Genomic DNA, 25,036 nt, shown 5'->3' with positions numbered 1-25,036 from the left:
TCCTGTTGCGTCACACATAGCGATGTGTGCTGCCTCAGGAACGACGAACAACCTGCGTTCTGCAACAGCAACGACATTTGGGATTAGAACGACATGTCAACGATCAACGATATGGTGAGTAATTTTGATCGTGCGTTTCACACGCAACAACATCGCTAACGAGTCCGGATGTGCTTCACGAATTCCGTGACCCCAACGACATCTCGTTAGCGATGTTGTTGCATGTAAAGTGGCCTTTAGGCATCTTAGTCAATAAGAAGCTAAATTGGAGTGCCCAGTGTCAGGCAGCTGCGACCAAAGCAAATAGGGTGATGGGATGCATTAGAAGAGGTCTGGGGGCACGAGATGAAAACATCATTCTCCCTCTGTACAAATCACTTGTCAGACCACACTTGGAGTATTGTGTGCAATTTTGGGCGCCGGTACTCAAGAAAGACATTACTCAACTTGAAAGGGTTCAGAGGCGGGCAACTAAAATAAGAAATGTAGTGGGTGCATTACAATACCCAAAAAGGTTATCAAAATTAGGTCTATTTACTCTAGAAAAGAGAAGACTTAGGTGAGACCTAATAAATATGTACAAGTATATCAGAGGGCAATACAGAGATCTCTCCCATGATCTGTTTGTACCAAGGACTATGACAAGAACAAGGGGGGCATTCGCTTCCTTTGGAGGAAAGAAAATTTCTGCACCAGCGTAGAAGAGGGTTCTTCACAGTAAGGGCAGTAAGGCTCTGGAACTCTCTTCCTGAAGAAGTGGTGATGGCCAACTCACTGAATGAATTTAAGAGGGGAATGGATGCTTTCCTTGACAGCAAAAGTAAAGGTTATAAATAGCATAATATTACAGGTAGATAGTTGACCCAGCTTAGGAGAGAGGAAATAATTTTTTTTCCTGTCTTGCTAAATTCTCCTAAAAAGGGACTGAAAGCCCGTACTTACGAAGCGCTAACTGATATCCTAATCAGGCACGAATAACAAGATTCTTTAAAGCAAGATATTATTTACTTTAATAGCACATGAATAATCAATGGAACATAGGCATTAGAACTACTTTATAGTCATAGAATCTTATACAATAACAGAAATATGCATCAACATTACCGTATGTTGTAGCATGCCTTCCTCATCGGAAGGACTCGATTAGTGAGAAGGAAGACAATCCGGCCTCTGCATCACAGGTGCAGTGCGTCCACTTCAGCGTCCTGGAAATGTTCCTATCTCACTGAGCGAGCCCTGAATTTTTATACCAAACTTTGTACATTGTGGCTGTCGTGTGCACTGAGTATTGCAATTGGTGACCAGCATGTGATTGCTGAGTCATGGTCATGTAACCTGACCACACGCTGCTGTGAGCACCAGTAGCTTCCTACACATGTTGCTAGCTGACCACTGGTTTCCTGCATATATTGCACTGTAAGCGTTCCTTCCTCATAATAGTGGTTTGCTCAAGACCTACTAACACGTACTCTTCATCATGGTGACATCGGGTCAACCAAAGGACACCTCTCTGATACTGAGTTTGGATGGATCAATAAGACCTGTGATCACTATCTTTTGATTAGAATTCCTATCTAATCACATTCATTCTTCAGTTATATCACATTGGTATCACATTTCCCTATGAAAAAAACTGGCTTCTACTCTGTGGGTTTTTGCCATCAACAGGTTCAACACTGGGGAACAGCAGCACTAAAAAAGGCTGAACTAGATGGACATAAGGTTTCTCTTTCTTCCTTCAGCCTTAGCAACTATGTTACTATGTTATTGTCATGCTAGAAGACCCATGACCCATCTTCAATGCTCTTATTGAAATCTTGCAATGACCCCTTCCATCCTCCCTTAATAAATAAAACGTAATATTTTGTACAGAAATCTTTGTTTGCACAGGGGTCAGACATTTCCAATAGTTCTTGACCAAGTTTGCACAAACTGCAGCAGGGGTTTTGACTCACTCCTCTATACAGATTTTCTCCAGATCTTTCAGGTTACGGGGCTATCGTTGGGCAAGTTTGAGGTTCAGCTCCCTCCACAGGTCTGGAGACTGTTTAGGTCACTCCAGGACCTTGAAATGCTTCTTACGGAGCCACTCCTTAGTTTCCTTGTGTTTTGGGTCATTGTCATGCTGGAAGAACCATGACCCGTCTTCAATGCTCTTACTGAGGGAAAGAGGTTCTTGGCCCAAATTTTGAAATGACCCCATCCATCCTCCCTTCAATACGTTGCAATCATCCTGTCTCCTTTGCAGAAAAGCATCCTCAAAGTTTCACGATTGGGAATGTGTTCTTGAGGTTGTACTCATCCTTGTTTCTCCAAACACGAGTGGAGTTGATACAAAAAGTTCTATTTTAGTCTCATCTGATCACGTGACCTTCTCCCATGCCTCCTCTGGATCATCCAGATAGTCAATGGCAAACTTCAAACAGGCCTGGACATGCCCTGCAGAATTTTAATCCATGATGGCATAGTGTGTTATAAATTGTAATCTTTGAGACAGTGATCCCAGATCTCTTCAGGTCATTGACTAGGTCACGCCATGTAGTTCTAGGTTGATTCCTGATATTCCTCGAATTCATCCTTACCCAACAAGGTAAGATTTTGTATGCAGCCCCAGACCGAGTAAGATTGACAGTCATCCTGTGTTTTTTCCATTTTCAAATAATTGTACCAACAGTTGTTGCCTTTTCACCAAGCTGCTTCCCTATTGTGCTGTAGCCCATCCCAGCCTTATGCAGGTCTACAATTTTGTCCCTGGTGTCCTTAGACAGGTCTTTGGTCTTGCCCATGGTGGAGAGGTTGGAGTGTGATTGATTGACTGTGTGGAGAGGTAACATGTTCAAACATGTGCAATTAATACAGGTAATGAGTGCAGAGCAGGAGGGCTTCTTAAAGAAAAAATAACAGGTCTGTGAGAGCCAGAATTCTTGCTGGTTGGTAGGTGAACAAATACTTGCCGGGTCAAATGGGTTAAAAGGGTCCTTCAGAGTCATGTGCATTATGATTACTGAGAACTAGGTTGGCTTAATTAACTGCGAGAAATCAATTATTAATCACTACAAAACAATCTATTAGGACATAATATAAATACAGATTAGCTCAGTCAACAGCCATTAAGCTTACAGGGGATTATCCACTACTTGGACAACCTCTTTTTAAATAAAAAAAAACCAAGGAGAAAAATTGTATGAAAAATACCCTGAATATAAATAAATAAATTGCAAGTGCTTAATAACAGGGTACTTAGTGTATACATTTTTGCAAAAAGGTAAAAAGCTGTCTCACCTCGTCACGGTGTACCCATCTGAGACAGTCCCTAACCTACTGAAGTTAAAAACATTATCAATACCTGACTTGTGTCATGTCAGAACTCCAATATGGATGGTGGCAAGTGGTTAGCTGTGTCCCAGATAAAATACACAGCAAAGTGAGACGCAATCAGCTGTTCAGTCTCAGTACTAGGAGGGCTGCACCCCCAACTTGCAACCAAGCAAGAAAACATACAAAAAACACAAAAACCTGAGCTGAAACAATGTTCAGTAAACATGCAACATTAAGCATGTGAATTGCAGCCTTAAGACTAGAAAAAACCAAGGAGAAAAATTGTATGAAAAATACCCTGAATATAAATAAATAAATTGCAAGTGCTTAATAACAGGGTACTTAGTGTATACATTTTTGCAAAAAGGTAAAAAGCTGTCTCACCTCGTCACGGTGTACCCATCTGAGACAGTCCCTAACCTACTGAAGTTAAAAACATTATCAATACCTGACTTGTGTCATGTCAGAACTCCAATATGGATGGTGGCAAGTGGTTAGCTGTGTCCCAGATAAAATACACAGCAAAGTGAGACGCAATCAGCTGTTCAGTCTCAGTACTAGGAGGGCTGCACCCCCAACTTGCAACCAAGCAAGAAAACATACAAAAAACACAAAAACCTGAGCTGAAACAATGTTCAGTAAACATGCAACATTAAGCATGTGAATTGCAGCCTTAAGACTAGAAAAAACCAAGGAGAAAAATTGTATGAAAAATACCCTGAATATAAATAAATAAATTGGAGTTCTGACATGACACAAGTCAGGTATTGATAATGTTTTTGTATGTTTTCTTGCTTGGTTGCAAGTTGGGGGTGCAGCCCTCCTAGTACTGAGACTGAACAGCTGATTGCGTCTCACTTTGCTGTGTATTTTATCTGGGACACAGCTAACCACTTGCCACCATCCATATTGGAGTTCTGACATGACACAAGTCAGGTATTGATAATGTTTTTAACTTCAGTAGGTTAGGGACTGTCTCAGATGGGTACACCGTGACGAGGTGAGACAGCTTTTTACCTTTTTGCAAAAATGTATACACTAAGTACCCTGTTATTAAGCACTTGCAATTTATTTATTTATATTCAGGGTATTTTTCATACAATTTTTCTCCTTGGTTTTTTCTAGTCTTAAGGCTGCAATTCACATGCTTAATGTTGCATGTTTACTGAACATTGTTTCAGCTCAGGTTTTTGTGTTTTTTGTATGTTTTCTTGCTTGGTTGCAAGTTGGGGGTGCAGCCCTCCTAGTACTGAGACTGAACAGCTGATTGCGTCTCACTTTGCTGTGTATTTTATCTGGGACACAGCTAACCACTTGCCACCATCCATATTGGAGTTCTGACATGACACAAGTCAGGTATTGATAATGTTTTTAACTTCAGTAGGTTAGGGACTGTCTCAGATGGGTACACCGTGACGAGGTGAGACAGCTTTTTACCTTTTTGCAAAAATGTATACACTAAGTACCCTGTTATTAAGCACTTGCAATTTATTTATTTATATTCAGGGTATTTTTCATACAATTTTTCTCCTTGGTTTTTTCTAGTCTTAAGGCTGCAATTCACATGCTTAATGTTGCATGTTTACTGAACATTGTTTCAGCTCAGGTTTTTGTGTTTTTTGTATGTTTTCTTGCTTGGTTGCAAGTTGGGGGTGCAGCCCTCCTAGTACTGAGACTGAACAGCTGATTGCGTCTCACTTTGCTGTGTATTTTATCTGGGACACAGCTAACCACTTGCCACCATCCATATTGGAGTTCTGACATGACACAAGTCAGGTATTGATAATGTTTTTAACTTCAGTAGGTTAGGGACTGTCTCAGATGGGTACACCGTGACGAGGTGAGACAGCTTTTTACCTTTTTGCAAAAATGTATACACTAAGTACCCTGTTATTAAGCACTTGCAATTTATTTATTTATATTCAGGGTATTTTTCATACAATTTTTCTCCTTGGTTTTTTCTAGTCTTAAGGCTGCAATTCACATGCTTAATGTTGCATGTTTACTGAACATTGTTTCAGCTCAGGTTTTTGTGTTTTTTGTATGTTTTCTTGCTTGGTTGCAAGTTGGGGGTGCAGCCCTCCTAGTACTGAGACTGAACAGCTGATTGCGTCTCACTTTGCTGTGTATTTTATCTGGGACACAGCTAACCACTTGCCACCATCCATATTGGAGTTCTGACATGACACAAGTCAGGTATTGATAATGTTTTTAACTTCAGTAGGTTAGGGACTGTCTCAGATGGGTACACCGTGACGAGGTGAGACAGCTTTTTACCTTTTTGCAAAAATGTATACACTAAGTACCCTGTTATTAAGCACTTGCAATTTATTTATTTATATTCAGGGTATTTTTCATACAATTTTTCTCCTTGGTTTTTTCTAGTCTTAAGGCTGCAATTCACATGCTTAATGTTGCATGTTTACTGAACATTGTTTCAGCTCAGGTTTTTGTGTTTTTTGTATGTTTTCTTGCTTGGTTGCAAGTTGGGGGTGCAGCCCTCCTAGTACTGAGACTGAACAGCTGATTGCGTCTCACTTTGCTGTGTATTTTATCTGGGACACAGCTAACCACTTGCCACCATCCATATTGGAGTTCTGACATGACACAAGTCAGGTATTGATAATGTTTTTAACTTCAGTAGGTTAGGGACTGTCTCAGATGGGTACACCGTGACGAGGTGAGACAGCTTTTTACCTTTTTGCAAAAATGTATACACTAAGTACCCTGTTATTAAGCACTTGCAATTTATTTATTTATATTCAGGGTATTTTTCATACAATTTTTCTCCTTGGTTTTTTCTAGTCTTAAGGCTGCAATTCACATGCTTAATGTTGCATGTTTACTGAACATTGTTTCAGCTCAGGTTTTTGTGCTCTTTTTAAATAAAGTAGTCACCCTTGTAAACTAAAAACTCTGAACTCTGATCAACTGTACTGGTGCCAGGTCTCTCGGGGCTCACATGACATTGGCAAAACAATCAATGGCTGCTGCACTCTCATTTCCTCCCTTTGAGGTTCACGTCTTCATATGTGGAATAGATGTGTCAATGCCTCATTAGATGTGCCAGGCCTCATTAGATTTCAGGAATTGCATAGCTGGCAAATATAGAATGGGAAACTGGCATGTAACCTTTGGTTCCATTTATTGTTCATTTACTGTGCTCGTCATTTCCTGCAAAATGTGCGATCTGCACAATGACAGCGTCCACTCTGCTGTCGACTATCAGTAATAATCAGCTGGCAACAGAGCAGTGTCAATATCTGGCAGAGACAATCTCTAGAGGGGGTGGCGCTGGTCTCCTGCATGCCGAGTCACGACAGCAGGATCTATGGGGTTAAAACACCCCTTTTAACACTATCAGCCCTTCATGATTGTAATCGCATGTGCCGATTGTTGCCATAGCACCCTGAGACCATCAGATGACCTCAAGATATGGTGGCCTGTTAGAACAGGTGAACAGTCAGAGTCAGTGAGACACTGACAGGTTTAAGGCACTGCAGTACATGAGTACTTGTAACGATAGTCCTGGGAGTGGACCCACTGGACCGTGCACCGGACTTCCCTGGGACACCGCCTCGAGCGAACCCCTATACAGGGACTGTCGGGCGTAACCGCAGAAGGCATAGATGCACGGAAGCCGGGAACAGCAAGGGTCACCGGATAGAGTCTTATGGATACAGGATCCGATCTGAACCAGGTACAGGTTAACGGGATCAGGCAGAAGTCCAGAACTGAAGACTGGTGCAGGTCACATGGATTAGGCTGAAGTCCAGAAGAGGAGACTGGTGCAGGTTAACGGGATTAGGCTGAAGACCAGAAGTGGAGACTGGTGCAGGTTAACAGGATCAGGCTGAAGTGCAGAAGCGGAGACTGGTGCAGGTTAGTGGGTTCAGGCTGAAGTGTGTGCTCAGAACGGTACTCATGATCTGCAAGCAGAGACAGAGTTACACCAAGCACAGGCATAGAAGGACCTGAGCAACTGGTACAAGAGACAAGCTACAGGGACGCATTGAACAAGCACTGGCCATGGGGGATAAGAAGTCTTAAATACCTAAGGTTAATTAGTAGTCATATCCCGGACAGCTGTGCTTGCCCTTTAAGTCTAAGTGAGTGTGCGCCCTCTCCTGTGCATGTGTGAGGACCGCAACCCGGAAGTCAGAGCTGAGACCACAGGATGAGACGCAGGACGCTAGAGCGCAGGTGGCTGCAGTCAGTGTGCAGCGCGGGGTCGAGACAGACGGGGGAAAAAATATGGATGAGGTAGCAGGAGAGCAGGCTCGGCGGGGAGCGGGGACCCCAGGGGTTAGGGTGCGGGGTCGGAGGGGGAATGTGACAGTACTGCAATGCATGAGACCAAGAAAGTAACAAATATCCATGTTACTGCATGGGACAAAGTGGAAAAGTAAAAAAAAAAGTTAAAATACATAAAAAAAGTTCAAAAACGCAGGAAAAGAAACGCACTCAAATCACAAAAAAAACTTTTTGCCACTAAAAATGCAGAATTTGCGTTTAAACAAAAATAAGCAAAGTTGACATAATTGGTATCGCCGCATCAAACTGACACACAAGCATTTTATAAAAAGTGATAAAAAAGACATGTAAAAAAAAAAAATTGTAGAAATGAAATGTCAAATAGTTTTACAAAAAACAAGCTATAATCTGGCTTATTTGGCAAAAAAATAAAAGGTTACAGCTCTCAGAATATGGCAATGCAAAAACAAATTCATTTTTGAAAAGTATTGTTTTTAGTGTGTAAAAGCAGCAAAGCATAAAAAATGTATAAATCTGGTATAGCTGTAATTTTACTGATTTGAAGAATAAAGCTGTCTTATTTTGAAAGATGCAAAATAAAATATAAAAACAACATCTGAATTACTATTTTTTTCATTGTCCATCTGAAAAAAAGTGAAAAAAAATAAGTTATTAACCCAAAAATAGTACTAAAATAAATATTCAATGCATAGTGCAACAATTAAGAATAAAGCAGTCTTGATGAACCACACAAAAATAAAAATAAGAACTATTATTGGTTCGTTAACCCTCGTGAAAATCGTAATAATCCTTGGTTCACATTTATCCTGTGCTCTACACTGACCGCTTAAAACAGGGTCTCCGTGTAAATCCCAATAAATAAGATTCAGACAATTTCTAAGTTGTAAGATTTCCAGAGCCAGTCAGCCTGGGTTATGCATGTAAAAACTAAGATAGACCAAAGTTATTCCAATAAACATTTCTTAATGATTGGCAAACAGAAGTTTGAAATGCAGTTATACCTACAAATGTTAATAAGGCTTGACACCTGGCTGATTTATAGATGTTTTTTGAGTGCAATTTATATTTTAGAATAAAAACATTTATTGGCAATTGCAAATAATTTTTAAATAATTATTTAGGGTTTTAAATTTCTCTCCCATTCTAATGTATGGAATATTACTTGACTATAATTGCTGTATGCTTTATTACAAATTTGTGTTATTGACAAGTAAAGAAGCAAAAAGGTAATTACTACTTCCTCATGTGAACTCTCAGATGCTTATTAAGGTCTGATTTTGCAATAAAACATTTGCCACATTCTGAACATGAATATGGTTTCTCCCCTCTGTGCCTTCTCTCATGTAAATCAAGCATTGATTTATGAACAAAACATTTCCCACATATACAGCATGAATATGGCTTCATCCCGGTGTGATCGCTCAGATGTACATTAAGACCTGATTTTGCGGCAAAACATTTGCCACATTCTGAACATGAAAATGGTTTCTCCCCTGTGTGCTTTCTTTCATGTGATTCAAGTTCTGATTTCTGAACAAAACATTTCCCACATTTAGAGCAGGAGTACGGCTTCACCCCTGTGTGACGTGTCTGGTGTCTATTAAGATGTATCTTTTGGTTGAAAGATTTCTCACATTCTGAACATGTATATGGCTTCACTCCTGTGTGACATTTCTGGTGTCTATTAAGATGTGTCTTTTGGTTGAAAGATTTCTCACATTCTGAACATGAATATGGCTTTTCTCCTGTGTGAACTCTCTGATGGTTAGCAAGATCTGATCTCTGTTTAAAACATTTCCCACATTCGGAACATGAGAATGATTTCTCCTCTTTCTCATTTATAACAACAGAACTTCTGTCTGGAACAAATATCCTATTTTGAGAAAATGAATATGAAGTCTCTCCCATTTCAATCCTTTGATGTTCATCATCCTTACTTTCATTTTGAATTTGCTTAGTCTGTAATGAATCAGGAACAAAAAGCAGTTGGACAGGGTAACATACTTTATATACACTGTGAGGTACTAAGGGAATAGATGGGACAATGACAGGCTGTTCATGTGTATTCTGTGCAATACCACGGTCATCCGCTGTAAAATCTGTAGATATTTCATGTTTTTTTGAGCTTCCGAAACGATCACCTACCAATAATAAAATTTATATTTTCTTTTAATTTTGGTTATATAATTTAAATATATTAGTATTTTATAACAGTTACCATATTTTTTGTCTTACAAGACGCACAGGATTATAAGACGCACCCAAATTTAGAGAAAAAAAAAATAGGTGAAAGAAAAAGGGGGTCTGACAAACTCTGGTGGTGTCTTACAGGAGGGGAGGCAGCAGCGGTGGTGGAGCGGGGTCACAAGAGGCAGGGGCAGTGCTGGAGTAGGGCGATGCAGGCCATGCGGCAGGTGTGCCAGATGCTCAGTTGGCAGTGCGGGCTTCAAAGAAATGGTGCCGTAAGTCGGCAGAGGCGCAGATTGAGCTCTTGGCCCAATGACAAACCGAGATCTCATCCGCGCACATGGCACCGTAAGGCGCTATTTTCCTCAAGACCGCTGCTGGGAAATCAGTGGGCCGAAGGCAGCGTGTGTGCAGATGAAATCTTGAGGCGAGAGTTCTATCTGCACATGCGCAGACTCCGGGTGCCATTATTTGAAGACCGCACTGCTGACAGAGCATCTGGGACACCCACCACACCACCCTGCTCCACACAACTAGCACATCGGCACCACAGGGCCCGCAGCTATCAACCTCCTCCAAACTATTCCCTCTCACCAGGGTCGGAACGATCGCGGTCATAGGGATCTTGATTGTGACCGGGTCCGGCGGTCCCGTCGGCCCTAGCTGAATGTATGTCTGAGAGTTCAGATCTAACTGAAATGCACACTGCCGCCCAAACAGAATCCAGTAGCTTTTATCGGAGTCCCAGTGACTGAAGGCGGCGCACGACAATGACGTCATGCATTACCACACCACAGACGCCAATGAAAGGTGCCGGCTTCTGATTGCTGGCTACACAGGAGGACACCACACGACTTGGGAGACGGGGAGGTGGAGTACAATGGGGGGGTTTTGCGTTAGAACAAATACATATTTACCAGGATAGGGACAGTATATACCAGGAGGGCCCCAGGAGCCGGACAATATATACCAGGAAGAAGACAGTATATACCAGGAGGGCCCCAGGAGTGGGACAGTAAATACCAGGAGGGAGAGAGTATATACCAGGAGGGGGACAGTATTTACCAGGATGGGACCCGGACAGGGACAGTATATACCAGAGAGACAGCATATGCCAGGAGGGGGGCAGTATATACCAGGAAGGGACAGTATATACCAGGATGGGCAAAGGAGGGGGACAGTATATACCAATATGTGGGCATATATACCAGGAAAGGGGACATATTTACAAGGAAGGAGCCCAAGCTGGGATACATTACAACAGGATAGGGGACATTACTACATAATGGGGGAGGAGCACTACTTGTATGTCTTTATAGGATTTAGATCTGACCAACATGTTGGAGGGGGGCCCAGGTCCAACTTTTGCAACAGGGCCCATCAATCTCTAGTTATGCCACTGCCTCTTACCTCTTCCAGTCCCTTTCTCTATCGCCACCCACCTAGCTAAAATATTTATCCTCTCCCTTTCATCTGGTATCTTGCTCTCCGGCTTCAAACATGCCATTATACACCCATTACTTAAAAAACCATCTGAACATCTGTCAGCCAGAACTCCGCTGCTAAATATATCTCTTATTTCCCAATACATTATTACTCTCTCCCATTAAGCTCTACACAGTTCAGCACCTTTCTACATCTCCTGTCTCATCTTTGTCTACCGCCCTCTCTGTTTCACGAATTGCCTAAGACTAACAACCTTAATAATCTGAACCTTCCACTACTATTTCCAAGACTTCTCTCGCGCTGCCCTAGTTCTTTGGAATGCACTACTCCAGACAATTTGATTAATTCCCAGTAATCCCAGTTTTAAATATGCGTTGTTTTTTTTTTACACCGTCCCACGATTATACCTGATGTAACACCTATACCGGCATCCCCGCTGGGGGAGGGGGACAGGACAGCGAGGAGACACCGGTATGTGCATTACACCTAATTAATCTAACCATTTCCTCATCTGGTCCCTCATATCTTCTGTTTACGCCAGGGGTGGGGAACCTCCGGCCCCTTATGACTTTTTATGTGGCCCCTGGGCACATTCCGGGGGACCGCAGTGCTCAGATGGCAGCTGCTGTTGTCGGTTGCCGGCCCTTTAAATCATGTGTATGTGGTGAGCATACAATTAAATTCTCAGTTTGTTGGCTGTCCTGTGCCAGAGTGATGAGGACGCACTTTGTGGGTAAGGTAAGCATGAGATCACTGCGCTTCCGTCCCACAGACGAACAGGAGCAGTAGGTTTACCGGGATCCCTGTTGTACCCGTCTACCGATGCAGTGAACCTTCTGCCTCACGCTGCTGTGAACCTCCCTATTCCCAATGCTGTGAACCTCCCTCCCTCCTCCCGGTGCAGCGAGCCTCATGCCTGCTTCCCGCTGCTGCGAATCTCCTGCCTGCCTCCCGCTGCTGCAAACCTCCTGCCTGCCTCCCGCTGCTGAAAACCTCCTGCCTGCCTCCCGCTGCTGAAAACCTCCTGCCTGCCTCCCGCTGCTGAAAACCTCCTGCCTGCCTCCCGCTGCTGAAAACCTCCTGCCTGCCTCCCGCTGCTGCAAACCCCCTGCCTGCCTCCCGCTGCTGCAAACCCCCAGCCTGCCTCCCACTGCTGCAAACCCCCTGCCTGCCTCTTGCTGCTGCAAACCTCCTGCCTGCCTCCCGCTGCTGCAAACCTGCTGCCTGCCTCCCGCTGCTGCAAACCTGCTGCCTGCCTCCCGCTGCTGCAAACCTGCTGCCTGCCTCCCGCTGCTGCAAACCTGCTGCCTGCCTCCCGCTGCTGCAAACCTGCTGCCTGCCTCCCGCTGCTGCAAACCTGCTGCCTGCCTCCCGCTGCTGCAAACCTCCTGCCTGCCTCCCGCTGCTGAAAACCTCCTGCCTGTCTCCCGCTGCTGAAAACCTCCTGCCTGTCTCCCGCTGCTGAAAACCTCCTGCCTGTCTCCCGCTGCTGAAAACCTCCTGCCTGTCTCCCGCTGCTGCAAACCTCCTGCCTGTCTCCCGCTGCTGCAAACCTCCTGCCTGTCTCCCGCTGCTGCAAACCTCCTGCCTGCCTCCCGCTGCTGCAAACCTCCTGCCTGCCTCCCGCTGCTGCAAACCTCCTGCCTGCCTCCCGCTGTTGCAAACCTCCTGCCTGCCTCCTGCTGCTGTGAGCCCTCCATGCAGTACTGAATACCCCCCTAATATTGTGCCACCCCACCAACAGTGCTGTCTGTCCCCCTGTATTTATACTCCGTATGTGCTGGAACAAAGTTTTTCTTGGATTCTCTTGGACAAATGCCATGCACTTGGAGGAACAGGTGAGCTGGATACCTTGGAACTTTCTTGCATTGCTGCGAACCTCCTGCCTGGCTCCCGCTGCTGTGAGCCTCCTGCCTGCCTCCCGCTGGTGTAAGCCCTCCACCCAGTACTGAATACCCCCCTAATATTGTGACATCCCCCAAGTGCTCTGTGCCACCCCCCCAGTGCTCTGTGCCACCACCCAAGTGCTGTCTGTGTCCCCCTGGTGATGTCTGTGCTCCCTCAGTCCTGTTCATGTTCCCCAGTCCTGTTCTTGCCACGTCCAGTACTGTCCATGTCCCCCCAGTAATGTCCGAGACCCAGCCTCTCCTGTGATGTGTATATGCCCCCAGCTCTTCCTGTGATGTATAGATGTCCCCAGCCCCTCCTGTGATGGGTACATGTCCCCAGCCCCTTCTGTAATGTATATATGCCCCCAGCCCCTCCTGTGATGTGTCACCAGCGTCTCCTATGTGATGTATATGATTTACCAATCTATTGACTGTGCTCCAGATCGAGGCAACTCTGGAAAAATAGTTGTGAGAAGCAACATGATCAATATCACCGAACATAACAGCCACACCAAAGAGAAGCAGCTCCACCCGCCACAGTAGGAGGTGTAGTGGTGAGTTAATTAATTGTTTCACCAAATATTTTAGTGTGATTTTCAAGCTGATAATTCTTTGTGGCTCTGGAAGGTCGGTAGAAAATTCCAAATGGCCTACGGCAGAAAAAAGGTCCCCCAAGCCTGGTTTACACACAGTCCATGCAGTTAATAGCACTTTGTGCTAGTGAACAGTTCATGCAGCATTATCGTGGTCCACCCCCCCATCGTGCTCCTTCCCCCATGCTGCGCATCCCCCATCGTGCTCCTTCCTCCATGCTGCGCATCCCCCATCGTGCTCCATCCCCCATGCTGTGCACCCCCCATCGTGTTTCATCCCCCCATTCTGGGCACCCCCCATCGTGGTCCACCCCCCATGCTGCACCCCCCTGCGTGCTCCATCCCCCATGCTGCACTCCCCATCGTGCACCATCCCCCATGCTGCGCACCCCCCATCGTACTCCATCCCCCATGCTGCGCACCCCCCATCGTGTTTCATCCCCCCATTCTGGGCACCCCCCATCGTGCTCCATCCCCCATGCTGCACCCCCCATCGTGCTCCATCCCCCATGCTGCGCACCCCCCATCATGTTTCATCCCCCCATTCTGGGCACCCCCCATCGTGCTCCATCCCCCATGCTGCGCACCCCCTATCGTGTTTCATCCCCCCATTCTGGGCACCCTCCATCGTGGTCCACCCCCCATGCTGCACCCCCCGATCGTGCTCCATCCCCCATGCTGCACTCCCCAGCGTGCTCCATCCCGCATGCTGTGAACACCTCAGAGAGGAGTATAATAGGAGGATTATAATAGGAGGAGTATAATGGGAGTAGTCCTAGGGAAAGAGGAGTATAATGGGAGGAGTTGTCCTGGGGGGGAGGTGTACAGGTGTCCAACGTGTGTGTGGGGCGTGGCCGAGCGGGCATAGTGTGAGGGAGGGCGTGGCCTAGCAGGCATAGTGTGAGGGGGCGTGGCCTAGTGGGCATAGTGTGAGGGGGCGTGGCCTAGCGGGCATCACATGCAGGGGCGTGGCCTAGCGGGCATTGCGTGCGGGGGCGTGGCCTAGCGGGCATCGCGTGCGGGGGACGTGGCCTAGCCAAACGGTTAATCCATGCGGGGGGCGGCCAATCCGTGTGGAGAGGCGGGGCCAATCAGACGGTTGTCACTGTAAGGACACAATTTTGGAGCAAGACAGACAGACAGACAGACAGACAGACAGAATAAGGCAATTATATATATATAGATTATTTATTTAGTCCTGTCTATTACCTGGTGATGTGAGGGGCTGCGGATCCTCCATCATTACGTCCTTGTACAGATCTTTGTGTCCTTCTAAATACTCCCACTCCTCCATGGAGAAATAGATGGCGACATCCTGACACCTTATAGGAACCTGACACATACAATGATACCGTCATCCCCCGATCTCTTCATAGCATTACTGTATAATGTCCCAGCATTCCCAGCAGTGTCACCTCTCCAGTCAGCAGCTCAATCATCTTGTAGGTGAGTTCTAGAATCTTCTGGTCATTGATGTCCTCATGTATCAAGGGGTGAAGTGAAGGCCCCGTGATTGGGCTCAGAGGTCTTCTCCATCCCTCAGACACAGGAGCCTTACAGCGGTCACTAGAGGTCTTCTTCACTACTGTGTAATCCTGGTTATGGAGAGACACATTAATAAATCTCACTACAGACATTTCCAGAGTCCTCACCTCTCCAGTTCTGTCCATCTGTTATTCCCATAGATAAGAATGATGTAATGTGACATCATCAGAATCTCTCACCTCTCCATTAAGCTGGAAGAGGATTTCTAGGGTGAGGTGTAATATCCTCTCCGCCATCTTGTCCCTGATCCTATTCATCCTTCACCGGTTAATCAGGAATCAGGAAAATGTTATATAGATGATCTAAACTGAGAAAATCCAATAATGTAGGTGTCTGAATGGCATCTAAAATTATAAGGAATAACATGTAGTAATAATAATAATAGTTATAAAAAAATTACTGGAGATAATAAGGGAACATATAATGAAATATAAAATGTAGATATTATATTCTCTCTATTGTCATGAACTGGGACATGAAGGAATTTCCTTTATGTGAAAGTGTCTCAGGCTCTGACATAGCTTTGTCTTCAGATGCTACAGTCAATTTCTGGCCACAAATGGGTTGACAACATGAATGGCAGAAATTATTTAAGTTAATTGCTCCGTCAGGTGAAACTTTCAGGCCCTTATAAAGTAAACCCTGGCGTAGCCAGTGATGGTAGGGTGAAATGCAATGTCAACATAGCCTTATTGGATCACTTTGGAGAAGAGCAAGTCTCCTGAAATGTGTTTTCGATAGATTCAATTTGGTAAAAAAAAAAAGTAAAAATTGAAAGTGTCCCAATTATTACGAGAATACATTTATTACTGTCTTCAGAACCCAAATAACAAAAGAGTTATGGAAGGACTTGACAAATCATAAAACAATGCTCACCTGTCCTAATCCCTCACCTGTCTTATGTAGACTGTGAGACCCCGCGGGCAGGGGCCTCTATCCTCCTGTACCTGTCTGTGTCTTGTATTGTTTATGATTATTGTACTTGTCCCTACTATGTATACCCCTATCACATATAAAACGCCATGGAATAAATGACGCAATAATAATAATAATAATTAATAATATCTTACCAGAGAAACATTAAAAGAAACAATGACTGGTACTGAGGACTGGGAATTGTAAAAGCATAGGACAGGAAGTTCAGAAATGAACAATGAGGTAACTATTTAAGAGTAAATAAGCACTGAAATGGTTTGAGAGCAAACATGAACGCCGAGGAGATGGCCCGAGGGCAGAGAGAGCGCGCCAAGGAGACCGTTCGCGGGCAGAGAGGGAGTGCCAAGGAGACCGCCCGAGGGCAGAGAGGGAGCGCCGGTGAGTACCGCGGTGTTAGCTTCACTCTCCTCTCAGCCTGCTCTATAGTGACAAGAGCTTGTGATGTACAGATCATTAGATAGTAGATCACATCGCAGCTCTTGTCACAGAGACAGAGACAGACAGACAGACAGACAGACAGAGAGAGAGAGACACACAGACAGACAGAGAGAGAGAGAGAGAGAAAGATCATTCCACACCTATAATACTCAGGTAACATAATATACACCTGGTTATATGCCATATGCCTTCATTTTCCTGTAATCTACTGATATTTCATGATCATTCCACACCTATAATGCTCAGGTAACGTACAGTGCTGGCCAAAAGTATTGGCACCTCTGCAATTCTGTCAGATAATACTCAGTTTCTTCCTGAAAATGATTGCCATCACAAATTCTTTGGTATTATTATCTTCATTTATTTTGCTTGCAATGAAAAAAAAACACAAAAGAGAATGAAGCAAAAATCTAAATCATTGATCATTTCACACAAAACTCCAAAAATGGGCCAGACAAAAGTATTGGCACCCTTAGCCTAATACTTGGTTGCACAACCTTTAGCCAAAATAACTGCGAACAACCGCTTCCGGTAACCATCAATGAGTTTCTTACAATGCTCTGCTGGAATTTTAGACCATTCTTCTTTGGCAAACTGCTCCAGGTCCCTGAGATTTGAAGGGTGCCTTCTCCAAACTGCCATTTTGAGATCTCTCCACATGTGTTCTATGGGATTCAGGTCTGGACTCATTGCTGGCCACTTTAGTAGTCTCCAGTGCTTTCTCTCAAACCATTTTCTAGTGCTTTTTGAAGTGTGTTTTGGGTCATTGTCCTGCTGGAAGACTCATGACCTCTGAGGGAGCCTTAGCTTTCTCACACTGGACCCTACATTATGCTGAAAAATTTGTTGGTAGTCTTCAGACTTCATAATGCCATGCACACGGTCAAGCAGTCCAGTGCCAGAGGCACCAAAGAAACCCAAAAACATCAGGGAACCTCCGCCATGCTTGACTGTAGGGACCGTGTTCTTTTCTTTGAATGCCTCTTTTTTTTTCCTGTAAACTCTATGTTGATGGCTTTTCCCAAAAAGCTCTACTTTCGTCCCATCTGACCAGAGAACATTCTTCCAAAACATTTTAGGCTCTCTCAGGTATGTTTTGGCAAACTCCAGCCTGGCTTTTTTTATCTCGGGGTAAGAAGTGGGGTCTTCCTGGGTATCCTACCATACAGTTCCTTTTCATTCAGACGCCAAGGGATAGTACGGGTTGACACGGTTGTACCCTCAGACTGCAGGGCAGCTTGAACTTGTTTGGATGTTAGTCGAGGTTCTTTATCCACCATCGGCACAATCTTGCATTGAAATCTCTCGTCAATTTTTCTTTTCCTTCCACATCTAGGGAGTTTAGCTACAGTGCCATGGGCTTTAAACTTCTTGATGACACTGCGCACCGTAGACACAGGAACTTTCAGGTCTTTGGAGATGGACTTGTAGCCTTGAGATTGCTCATGCTTCCTCACAATTTGGATTCTCAAGTCCTCAGACAGTTCTTTGGTCTTCTTTCTTTTCTCCATGCTCAATGTGGTACACACAAGGACACAGGACAGAGGTTGAGTCAACTTTAATCCATATCAACTGGCTGCAAGTGTGATTTAGTTATTGCCAACACCTGTTAGGTGCCACAGGTAAGTTACAGGTGCTGTTAATTACACAAATTAGAGAAGCATCTCATGATTTTTCAAACAGTGCCAATACTTTTGTCCACCCCCTTTTTTATGTTTGGTGTGGAATTATATCCAATTTGGCTTTATGACAATTTTTTTTTCTTCATTGAAGACAAAATAAATGAAGATAATAATACCAAATAATTTGTGATTGCAATCATTTTCATGAAGAAACTGAGTATTCTATGACAGAATTGCAGGGGTGCCAATACTTTTGGCCAGCACTGTAATATACACCTGGTTATATTGGATATGTGTTCATTCTATTATTATCTACAGATATTTCATGTTCATTCCATGTCTAACTTGCCCAAGAAACCTTTTATACATCTACATAATATACACCTATTAAGTTATTATCCTCATTCTTTTTATTTATTACTTTTCATCATTCTTTTTAGTATGTCCCTAAGGGTGGCTTTACATGCTACGATATAGGTACCGATATCGCTAGCATGAGACCCGCCCCCATCGTTTGTGCGAAACGGGCATATCGCTGCCTATCGCGCACAAAATCCGGCACCCCCGTCACACATACTTACCTGCATAGCGTCGTCGCTGTGACCGGCGTTCCGCCTCCTTGCTAAGGGGGCGGTCCGTTCGGCGTCACAGCGACGTCACTAAGCGGCCACCCAATGAAAGCGGAGGGACAGAGATGAGCGGGACAAACATCCCGCCCATCTCCTTCCTTCCGTATTGTGGCCGGCGGTAGGTAAGGAGATGTTCCTCGTTCCTACGGGGGTCACACACAGCGATGTGCACTGCCGCAGGAATGAGGAACAACTTCGGCGAAGCGATAGCATCGATACTTGGGAGCGGACCCCCATGTCAACGAGGAGCGATTTTGGACGTTTTTGCAACGATCCAAAATCGCTCCTAGTCGTCACACACAACGAGATCGCTACAGCGACCGGATGTGCGTCACAAACTCCGTGACCCCAACGAGATCACTGTAGCAAAATCGTAGCGTGTAAAGCCCGCTTAAGAGTATATTAGGAATGAATTAGGATAAAAGAAAGGGGGTCTCGTTAGTAGTGGAAACCCCCTTTAACAGAACAGCACATTTATGCCCATACCTTTAGCTTATCATGTCTGATCCTGATGGAAGTTCTCTTTAGGCAATCTACAGTTATTGCCCCCTGCGCCCAGTAATGGGGACTCTCCACATACCTCCACCTGCAGAGCCGCACACTAGATATATGGTAGACGCTAGAGTGTACAGGCTCCTTCCCGGCATGACGTCACTACCGTCACGTGTTAGAGGCGTGGTCTAATGTCACAATGCACGAGGAGACGCCACTTCCTCCTGCTTCTCGGCATGTGTGGACGCTGGTTTCTGCTGCAGCCTCTACCTCAGGACTCCGCGCTATGGATGACTCTTTCCTGCACAGACCAAGGTCAGTGTCTTCATAGTTATAAACGGGAGTTCTTTCATTACTGTGTGGGTACGTTTCATGCTGTGTGCCTGTTCTGGAACTTTTTTGCGGGAGGCTCAGTGCTGCTGGGGTCAGGGGGGGGCCGGTCCTCTGCTGGGGACGGTGGTAAGTGCTGGGATCAGGGGGGGCCGGTCCTCTGCTGGGGACGGTGGTCAGTGCTGGGATCAGGGGGGGCCGGTCCTCTGCTGGGGACGGTGGTCAGTGCTGGGGTCAGGGGGGGCCGGTCCTGTGCTGGGGACGGTGGGCCAGTGCTGGGGTCAGGGGGGGGCGGGTCCTCTGGTGGGGACGGTGGCCAGTGCTGGGGTCAGGGGGGGTCTGTCCTCTGGTGTGGACGGTGGCCAGTGCTGGGGTCAGGGGGGGGTCGGTCCTCTGGTGGGGACGGTGGCCAGTGCTGGGGTCAGGGGTGGGTCGGTCCTCTGGTGGGGACGGTGGCCAGTGCTGGGGTCAGGGGGGGGTCGGTCCTCTGGTGGGGACGGTGGCCAGTGCTGGGGTCAGGGGGGGGTCGGTCCTCTGGTGGGGACGGTGGCCAGTGCTGGGGTCAGGGGGGGGTCGGTCCTCTGGTGGGGACGGTGGCCAGTGCTGGGGTCAGGGGGGGGTCGGTCCTCTGGTGGGGACGGTGGCCAGTGCTGGGGTCAGGGGGGGGGGTCGGTCCTCTGGTGGGGACGGTGGCCAGTGCTGGGGTCAGGGGGGGGTCGGTCCTCTGCTGGGGACGGTGGCCAGTGCTGGGGTCAGGGGGGGGTCGGTCCTCTGGTGGGGACGGTGGCCAGTGCTGGGGTCAGGGGGGGTCGGTCCTCTGCTGGGGACGGTGGCCAGTGCTGGGGTCAGGGGGGGTCGGTCCTCTGCTGGGGACGGTGGCCAGTGCTGGGGTCAGGGGGGGTCGGTCCTCTGCTGGGGACGGTGGCCAGTGCTGGGGTCAGGGGGGGGTCGGTCCTCTGCTGGAGACGGTGGCCAGTGCTGGGGTCAGGGGGGGTCGGTCCTCTGCTGGGGACGGTGGCCAGTGCTGGGGTCAGGGGGGGGGTCGGTCCTCTGCTGGGGACGGTGGCCAGTGCTGGGGTCAGGGGGGGGTCGGTCCTCTGCTGGGGACGGTGGCCAGTGCTGGGGTCAGGGGGGGTGTCGGTCCTCTGCTGGGGATGGTGGCCAGTGCTGGGGTCAGGGGGGGGGTCGGTCCTCTGCTGGGGACGGTGGCCAGTGCTGGGGTCAGGGGGGGGTCGGTCCTCTGCTGGGGACGGTGGCCAGTGCTGGGGTCAGGGGGGGTCGGTCCTCTGCTGGGGACGGTGGCCAGTGCTGGGGTCAGGGGGGGGTCGGTCCTCTGCTGGGGACGGTGGCCAGTGCTGGGGTCAGGGGGGGGTCGGTCCTCTGCTGGGGACGGTGGCCAGTGCTGGGGTCAGGGGGGGGTCGGTCCTCTGCTGGGGACGGTGGCCAGTGCTGGGGTCAGGGGGGGTCGGTCCTCTGCTGGGGACGGTGGCCAGTGCTGGGGTCAGGGGGGGGTCGGTCCTCTGCTGGGGACGGTGGCCAGTGCTGGGGTCAGGGGGGGGTCGGTCCTCTGCTGGGGACGGTGGCCAGTGCTGGGGTCAGGGGGGGTCGGTCGTCTGCTGGGGACGGTGGCCAGTGCTGGGTCAGGGGGGGGTCGGTCCTCTGCTGGGGACGGTGGCCAGTGCTGGGGTCAGGGGGGGGTCGGTCCTCTGCTGGGGACGGTGGCCAGTGCTGGGGTCAGGGGGGGGTCGGTCCTCTGCTGGGGACGGTGGCCAGTGCTGGGGTCAGGGGGGGGTCGGTCCTCTGCTGGGGACGGTGGCCAGTGCTGGGGTCAGGGGGGGGTCGGTCCTCTGCTGGGGACGGTGGCCAGTGGTGGTGGTGGGGGGGGGAATTGGTGGGGGGAGTGGGGGAATGGGGGAATCGGTGGGGGGGGGATCGTTGGGGGTGGGAATCGTCGGGGGTGGTGGGGGTGGTGGGAATCGGTGGGGGGGGGGATCGTCGGGGGTGGAGGGGGAATCGTCAGGGGTGGTGGGAATCGTCGGGGGTGGTGGAGGAGGGGTGGGAATCGTCGGGGGTGGTGGGAATCGGTGGGGGGGGAATCGTCGGGTGGTGGGGGAGGGGTGGGAATCGTCGGGGGTGGTGGGAATCGGTGGGGGGGGGAATCGTCGGGGGTGGTGGGGGAGGGGTGGGAATCGTCGGGGGTGGTGGGAATCGGTGGGGGGAAATCGTCGGGGGTGGTGGGGGAGGGGTGGGAATCGTGGGGGGGAATCGTCGGGGGTGGGGTGGGGGGGGAATCGTCGGGGGTGGGGGGGAATGAAAATCGTCGGGGGTGGTGGGGGGGGGAATCGTCGGGGGTGGGGGGGGGATGGAATCGTCGGGGTGGGGGGAATCGTCGGGGGTGGTGGGGAGAGGGGTGGGAATCGTCGGGGGTGATGGGAATCGGTGGGGGAATAGTCGGGGTGATGGGAATCGGTGGGGGGGAATCGTCAGGGGTGGGGGGGATCGTCGGGAGTGGTGGGAATCGGTGGGGGGGAATCGTCGGGGGTGGTGGGAATCGGTGGGGGGGAATCGTCGAGGGTGGTGGGAATCGGTGGGGGGGAATCGTCGGGGGTGGTGGGAATCGGTGGGGGGGAATCGTCGGGGGTGGTGGGAATCGGTGGGGGGGAATCGTCGGGGGTGGTGGGAATCGGTGGGGGGGGAATCGGGGGTGGGGGTGGGAATCGTCGGGGGTGGTGGGGGAACGGTGGGAATCGTCGGTGGGGGGGGAATCGTCGGGGGTGGGGGTGGGAATCGTCGGGGGTGGTGGGGGAGGGGTGGGAATCGTCGGGGGGTGGGAATCGGTGGGGGGGGGAATCGTTGGTGGGGGTAGGGGGGAATTGGTGGTGTTGGGGGGGTTGAAATAGGGAGTTGGGATTGGGGATAGTTAGAAAAGAACCACGAACAATACTTACAGGATGGATCAGAACAGCAGCAGGATCACAGAAGAGATGGCAGCAGATGGGGGGGGGGCAGTGGCAGATAAAGGGAGCATCGGTGGAAGTGAGACGGCGGCAGCTGGGAGAGGGCGCAGTGGATGCAGGAGCAGCAAAGGATGGGGGGACAGGGGGTAGGGGAGGTGAAATTGGGGATAGTTACCTTACAGGATGGATCTAGGCAGCAGATGATGGAGGCAGTAGATCGGGGAAGGTGAGAGGTGAGGAGAGAGGGGGCAGCGGATCACGGGGGTGAGTAGAGAGAGAGGGGGGCAGCGGATCACGGGGGTGAGGAGAGAGAGAGGGGGCAGCGGATCACGGGGGCGAGGGGTGAGGAGAGAGAGAGGGGGGCAGCGGATCACGGGGGTGAGGAGAGAGAGGGGGCAGCGGATCACGGGGGCGAGGGGTGAGGAGAGAGAGTTGGCAGCGGATCACGGGGGCGAGGGGTGAGGAGAGAGGGGGCAGCGGATCATGGGGGCGAGGGGTGAGGAGAGAGAGGGGGCAGCGGATCACGGGGGCGAGGAGAGAGAGGGGGCAGCGGATCACGGGGGCGAGGAGAGAGAGGGGGCAGCGGATCACGGGGGCGAGGAGAGAGAGGGGGCAGCGGATCACGGGGCGAGGGGCGAGGAGAGAGAGGGGGCAGCGGATCACGGGGGCGAGGAGAGAGAGGGGGCAGCGGATCACGGGGGCGAGGGGCGAGGAGAGAGAGGGGGCAGCGGATCACGGGGGCGAGGAGAGAGAGGGGGCAGCGGATCACGGGGGCGAGGGGTGAGGAGAGAGAGGGGGCAGCGGATCACGGGGGCGAGGAGAGAGAGGGGGCAGCGGATCACGGGGGCGAGGAGAGAGAGGGGGCAGCGGATCACGGGGGCGAGGAGAGAGAGGGGGCAGCGGATCACGGGGGCGAGGAGAGAGGGGGGGCAGCGGATCACGGGGGCGAGGAGAGAGGGGGGGGCAGCGGATAACGGGGGCGAGGAGAGAGGGGGGGGCAGCGGATCACGGGGGCGAGGAGAGAGGGGGGGGCAGCGGATCACGGGGGGCGAGGGGAGAGGGGGGGCAGCGGATCACGGGGGCGAGGGGGGGCAGCGGATCACGGGGGCGAGGGGGGGCAGCGGATCACGGGGGCGAGGGGGGGCAGCGGATCACGGGGGGCGAGGGGAGAGGGGGGGCAGCGGATCACGGGGGCGAGGGGAGAGGGGGGGCAGCGGATCACAGGGGCGAGGGGAGAGGGGGGCAGCGGATCACGGGGGCGAGGGGAGAGGGGAGGCAGCGGATCACGGGGGCGAGGGGAGAGGGGGGGGCAGCAGATCACGGGGGCGAGGGGAGAGAGAGAGAGGGGGGCAGCGGGGGCGAGGAGAGAGAGAGAGGGGGGCAGCGGGGGCGAGGAGAGAGGAGAGGGGGCAGCGGGGGCGAGGAGAGAGAGGGGGGGCAGCGGATCACGGGGGCGAGGGGAGAGAGGGGGCAGCGGATCACGGGGGCGAGGGGAGAGAGAGAGGGGGCAGCGGATCGCGAGGGGTGAGGAGAGAGAGAGAGAGAGGGGGCAGCGGATCGCGGGGGCGAGGGATGAGGAGAGAGAGGGGGCAGCGGATCGCGAGGGGAGAGGGGTGAGGAGAGAGAGGGGGCAGCGAATCGCGAGGGGAGAGGGGTGAGGAGAGAGAGGGGGAAGCGGATCGCGAGGGGAGAGGGGTGAGGAGAGAGAGAGAGGGGGCAGCGGATCGCGAGGGGAGAGGGGGCTTTTCGCCGGTTTGATATAATACAATGGCAGCACGGTAACTTCCGGGTCCCATACCGTTATGTGCCTGGAGCTTGTCGCCCTGCCATTGTACTGTATACACTCACTGTACTGGCGTGCTCAGGACCGAGAAGTGAAGCTGAGGGGGGCGGTCACCGGCAACAGGTCCACGGTGATTGGAGAGATCGGTCACAAGGGCGGTCTCTCCAATCAGAGCTGCTGGGGGACCCCAGTGAGGTCACCCAGCTCCAGCCAATGGTCAGTGCTACAGCTGTACTGACCATGGCTGGATTTCAATGTTTCAGCCATTTTCAATGGCTAAACATTATACTGGCTGTGATTGGCTGAGCGGCGTTCGTCAGCCAATCACAGCCTCCGTATGTCCGGGGAGGAGGCACCACCCCTCCTGATGTCAGGCACAGGTCCTCTCCTTCCCGAATCTGCGGTTTGTGTGAACCGATCGCAGTCACTGGGGCTCCGGTGACTGTGTTATCTGCATGTGTGAACAGCGCTCTATGCAAGCCACTAGTGTGCAGTTTTATCATCTAGCAGTCGCCCCCCTACATTCCATGGAGGTGTGTGTGTGATTCGCTCCTCCTGCACCCGTGATGCTTCCACTTCAGTGGGGGTTTAGCTGT

At 50.0% G+C, this 25,036-nt stretch overlaps 1 protein-coding gene across 1 annotated transcript in view; it reads right to left on the bottom strand.

The window, feature by feature from the left end:
* Window positions 1-8,800: 8,800 nt before the first annotated feature.
* The window catches only part of LOC142312097 (uncharacterized), a 66,213-nt gene continuing 49,977 nt past the window's right edge, over window positions 8,801-25,036 (bottom strand). Inside the window, 1 exon segment of the mRNA XM_075350976.1 lies at window positions 8,801-9,420. Within this exon segment, the coding sequence (XP_075207091.1) occupies window positions 8,827-9,420 (594 nt within the window). The 3' untranslated portion in view covers window positions 8,801-8,826.

The sequence above is a fragment of the Anomaloglossus baeobatrachus genome, chromosome 5 (genome assembly GCF_048569485.1).
Source record: "Anomaloglossus baeobatrachus isolate aAnoBae1 chromosome 5, aAnoBae1.hap1, whole genome shotgun sequence".
NCBI classification, from domain to species: Eukaryota; Metazoa; Chordata; class Amphibia; order Anura; family Aromobatidae; genus Anomaloglossus; species Anomaloglossus baeobatrachus.
The sequence above is the reverse complement of the archived record's forward strand: the minus strand, read 5'-3'. Positions and strand labels throughout refer to the sequence as shown.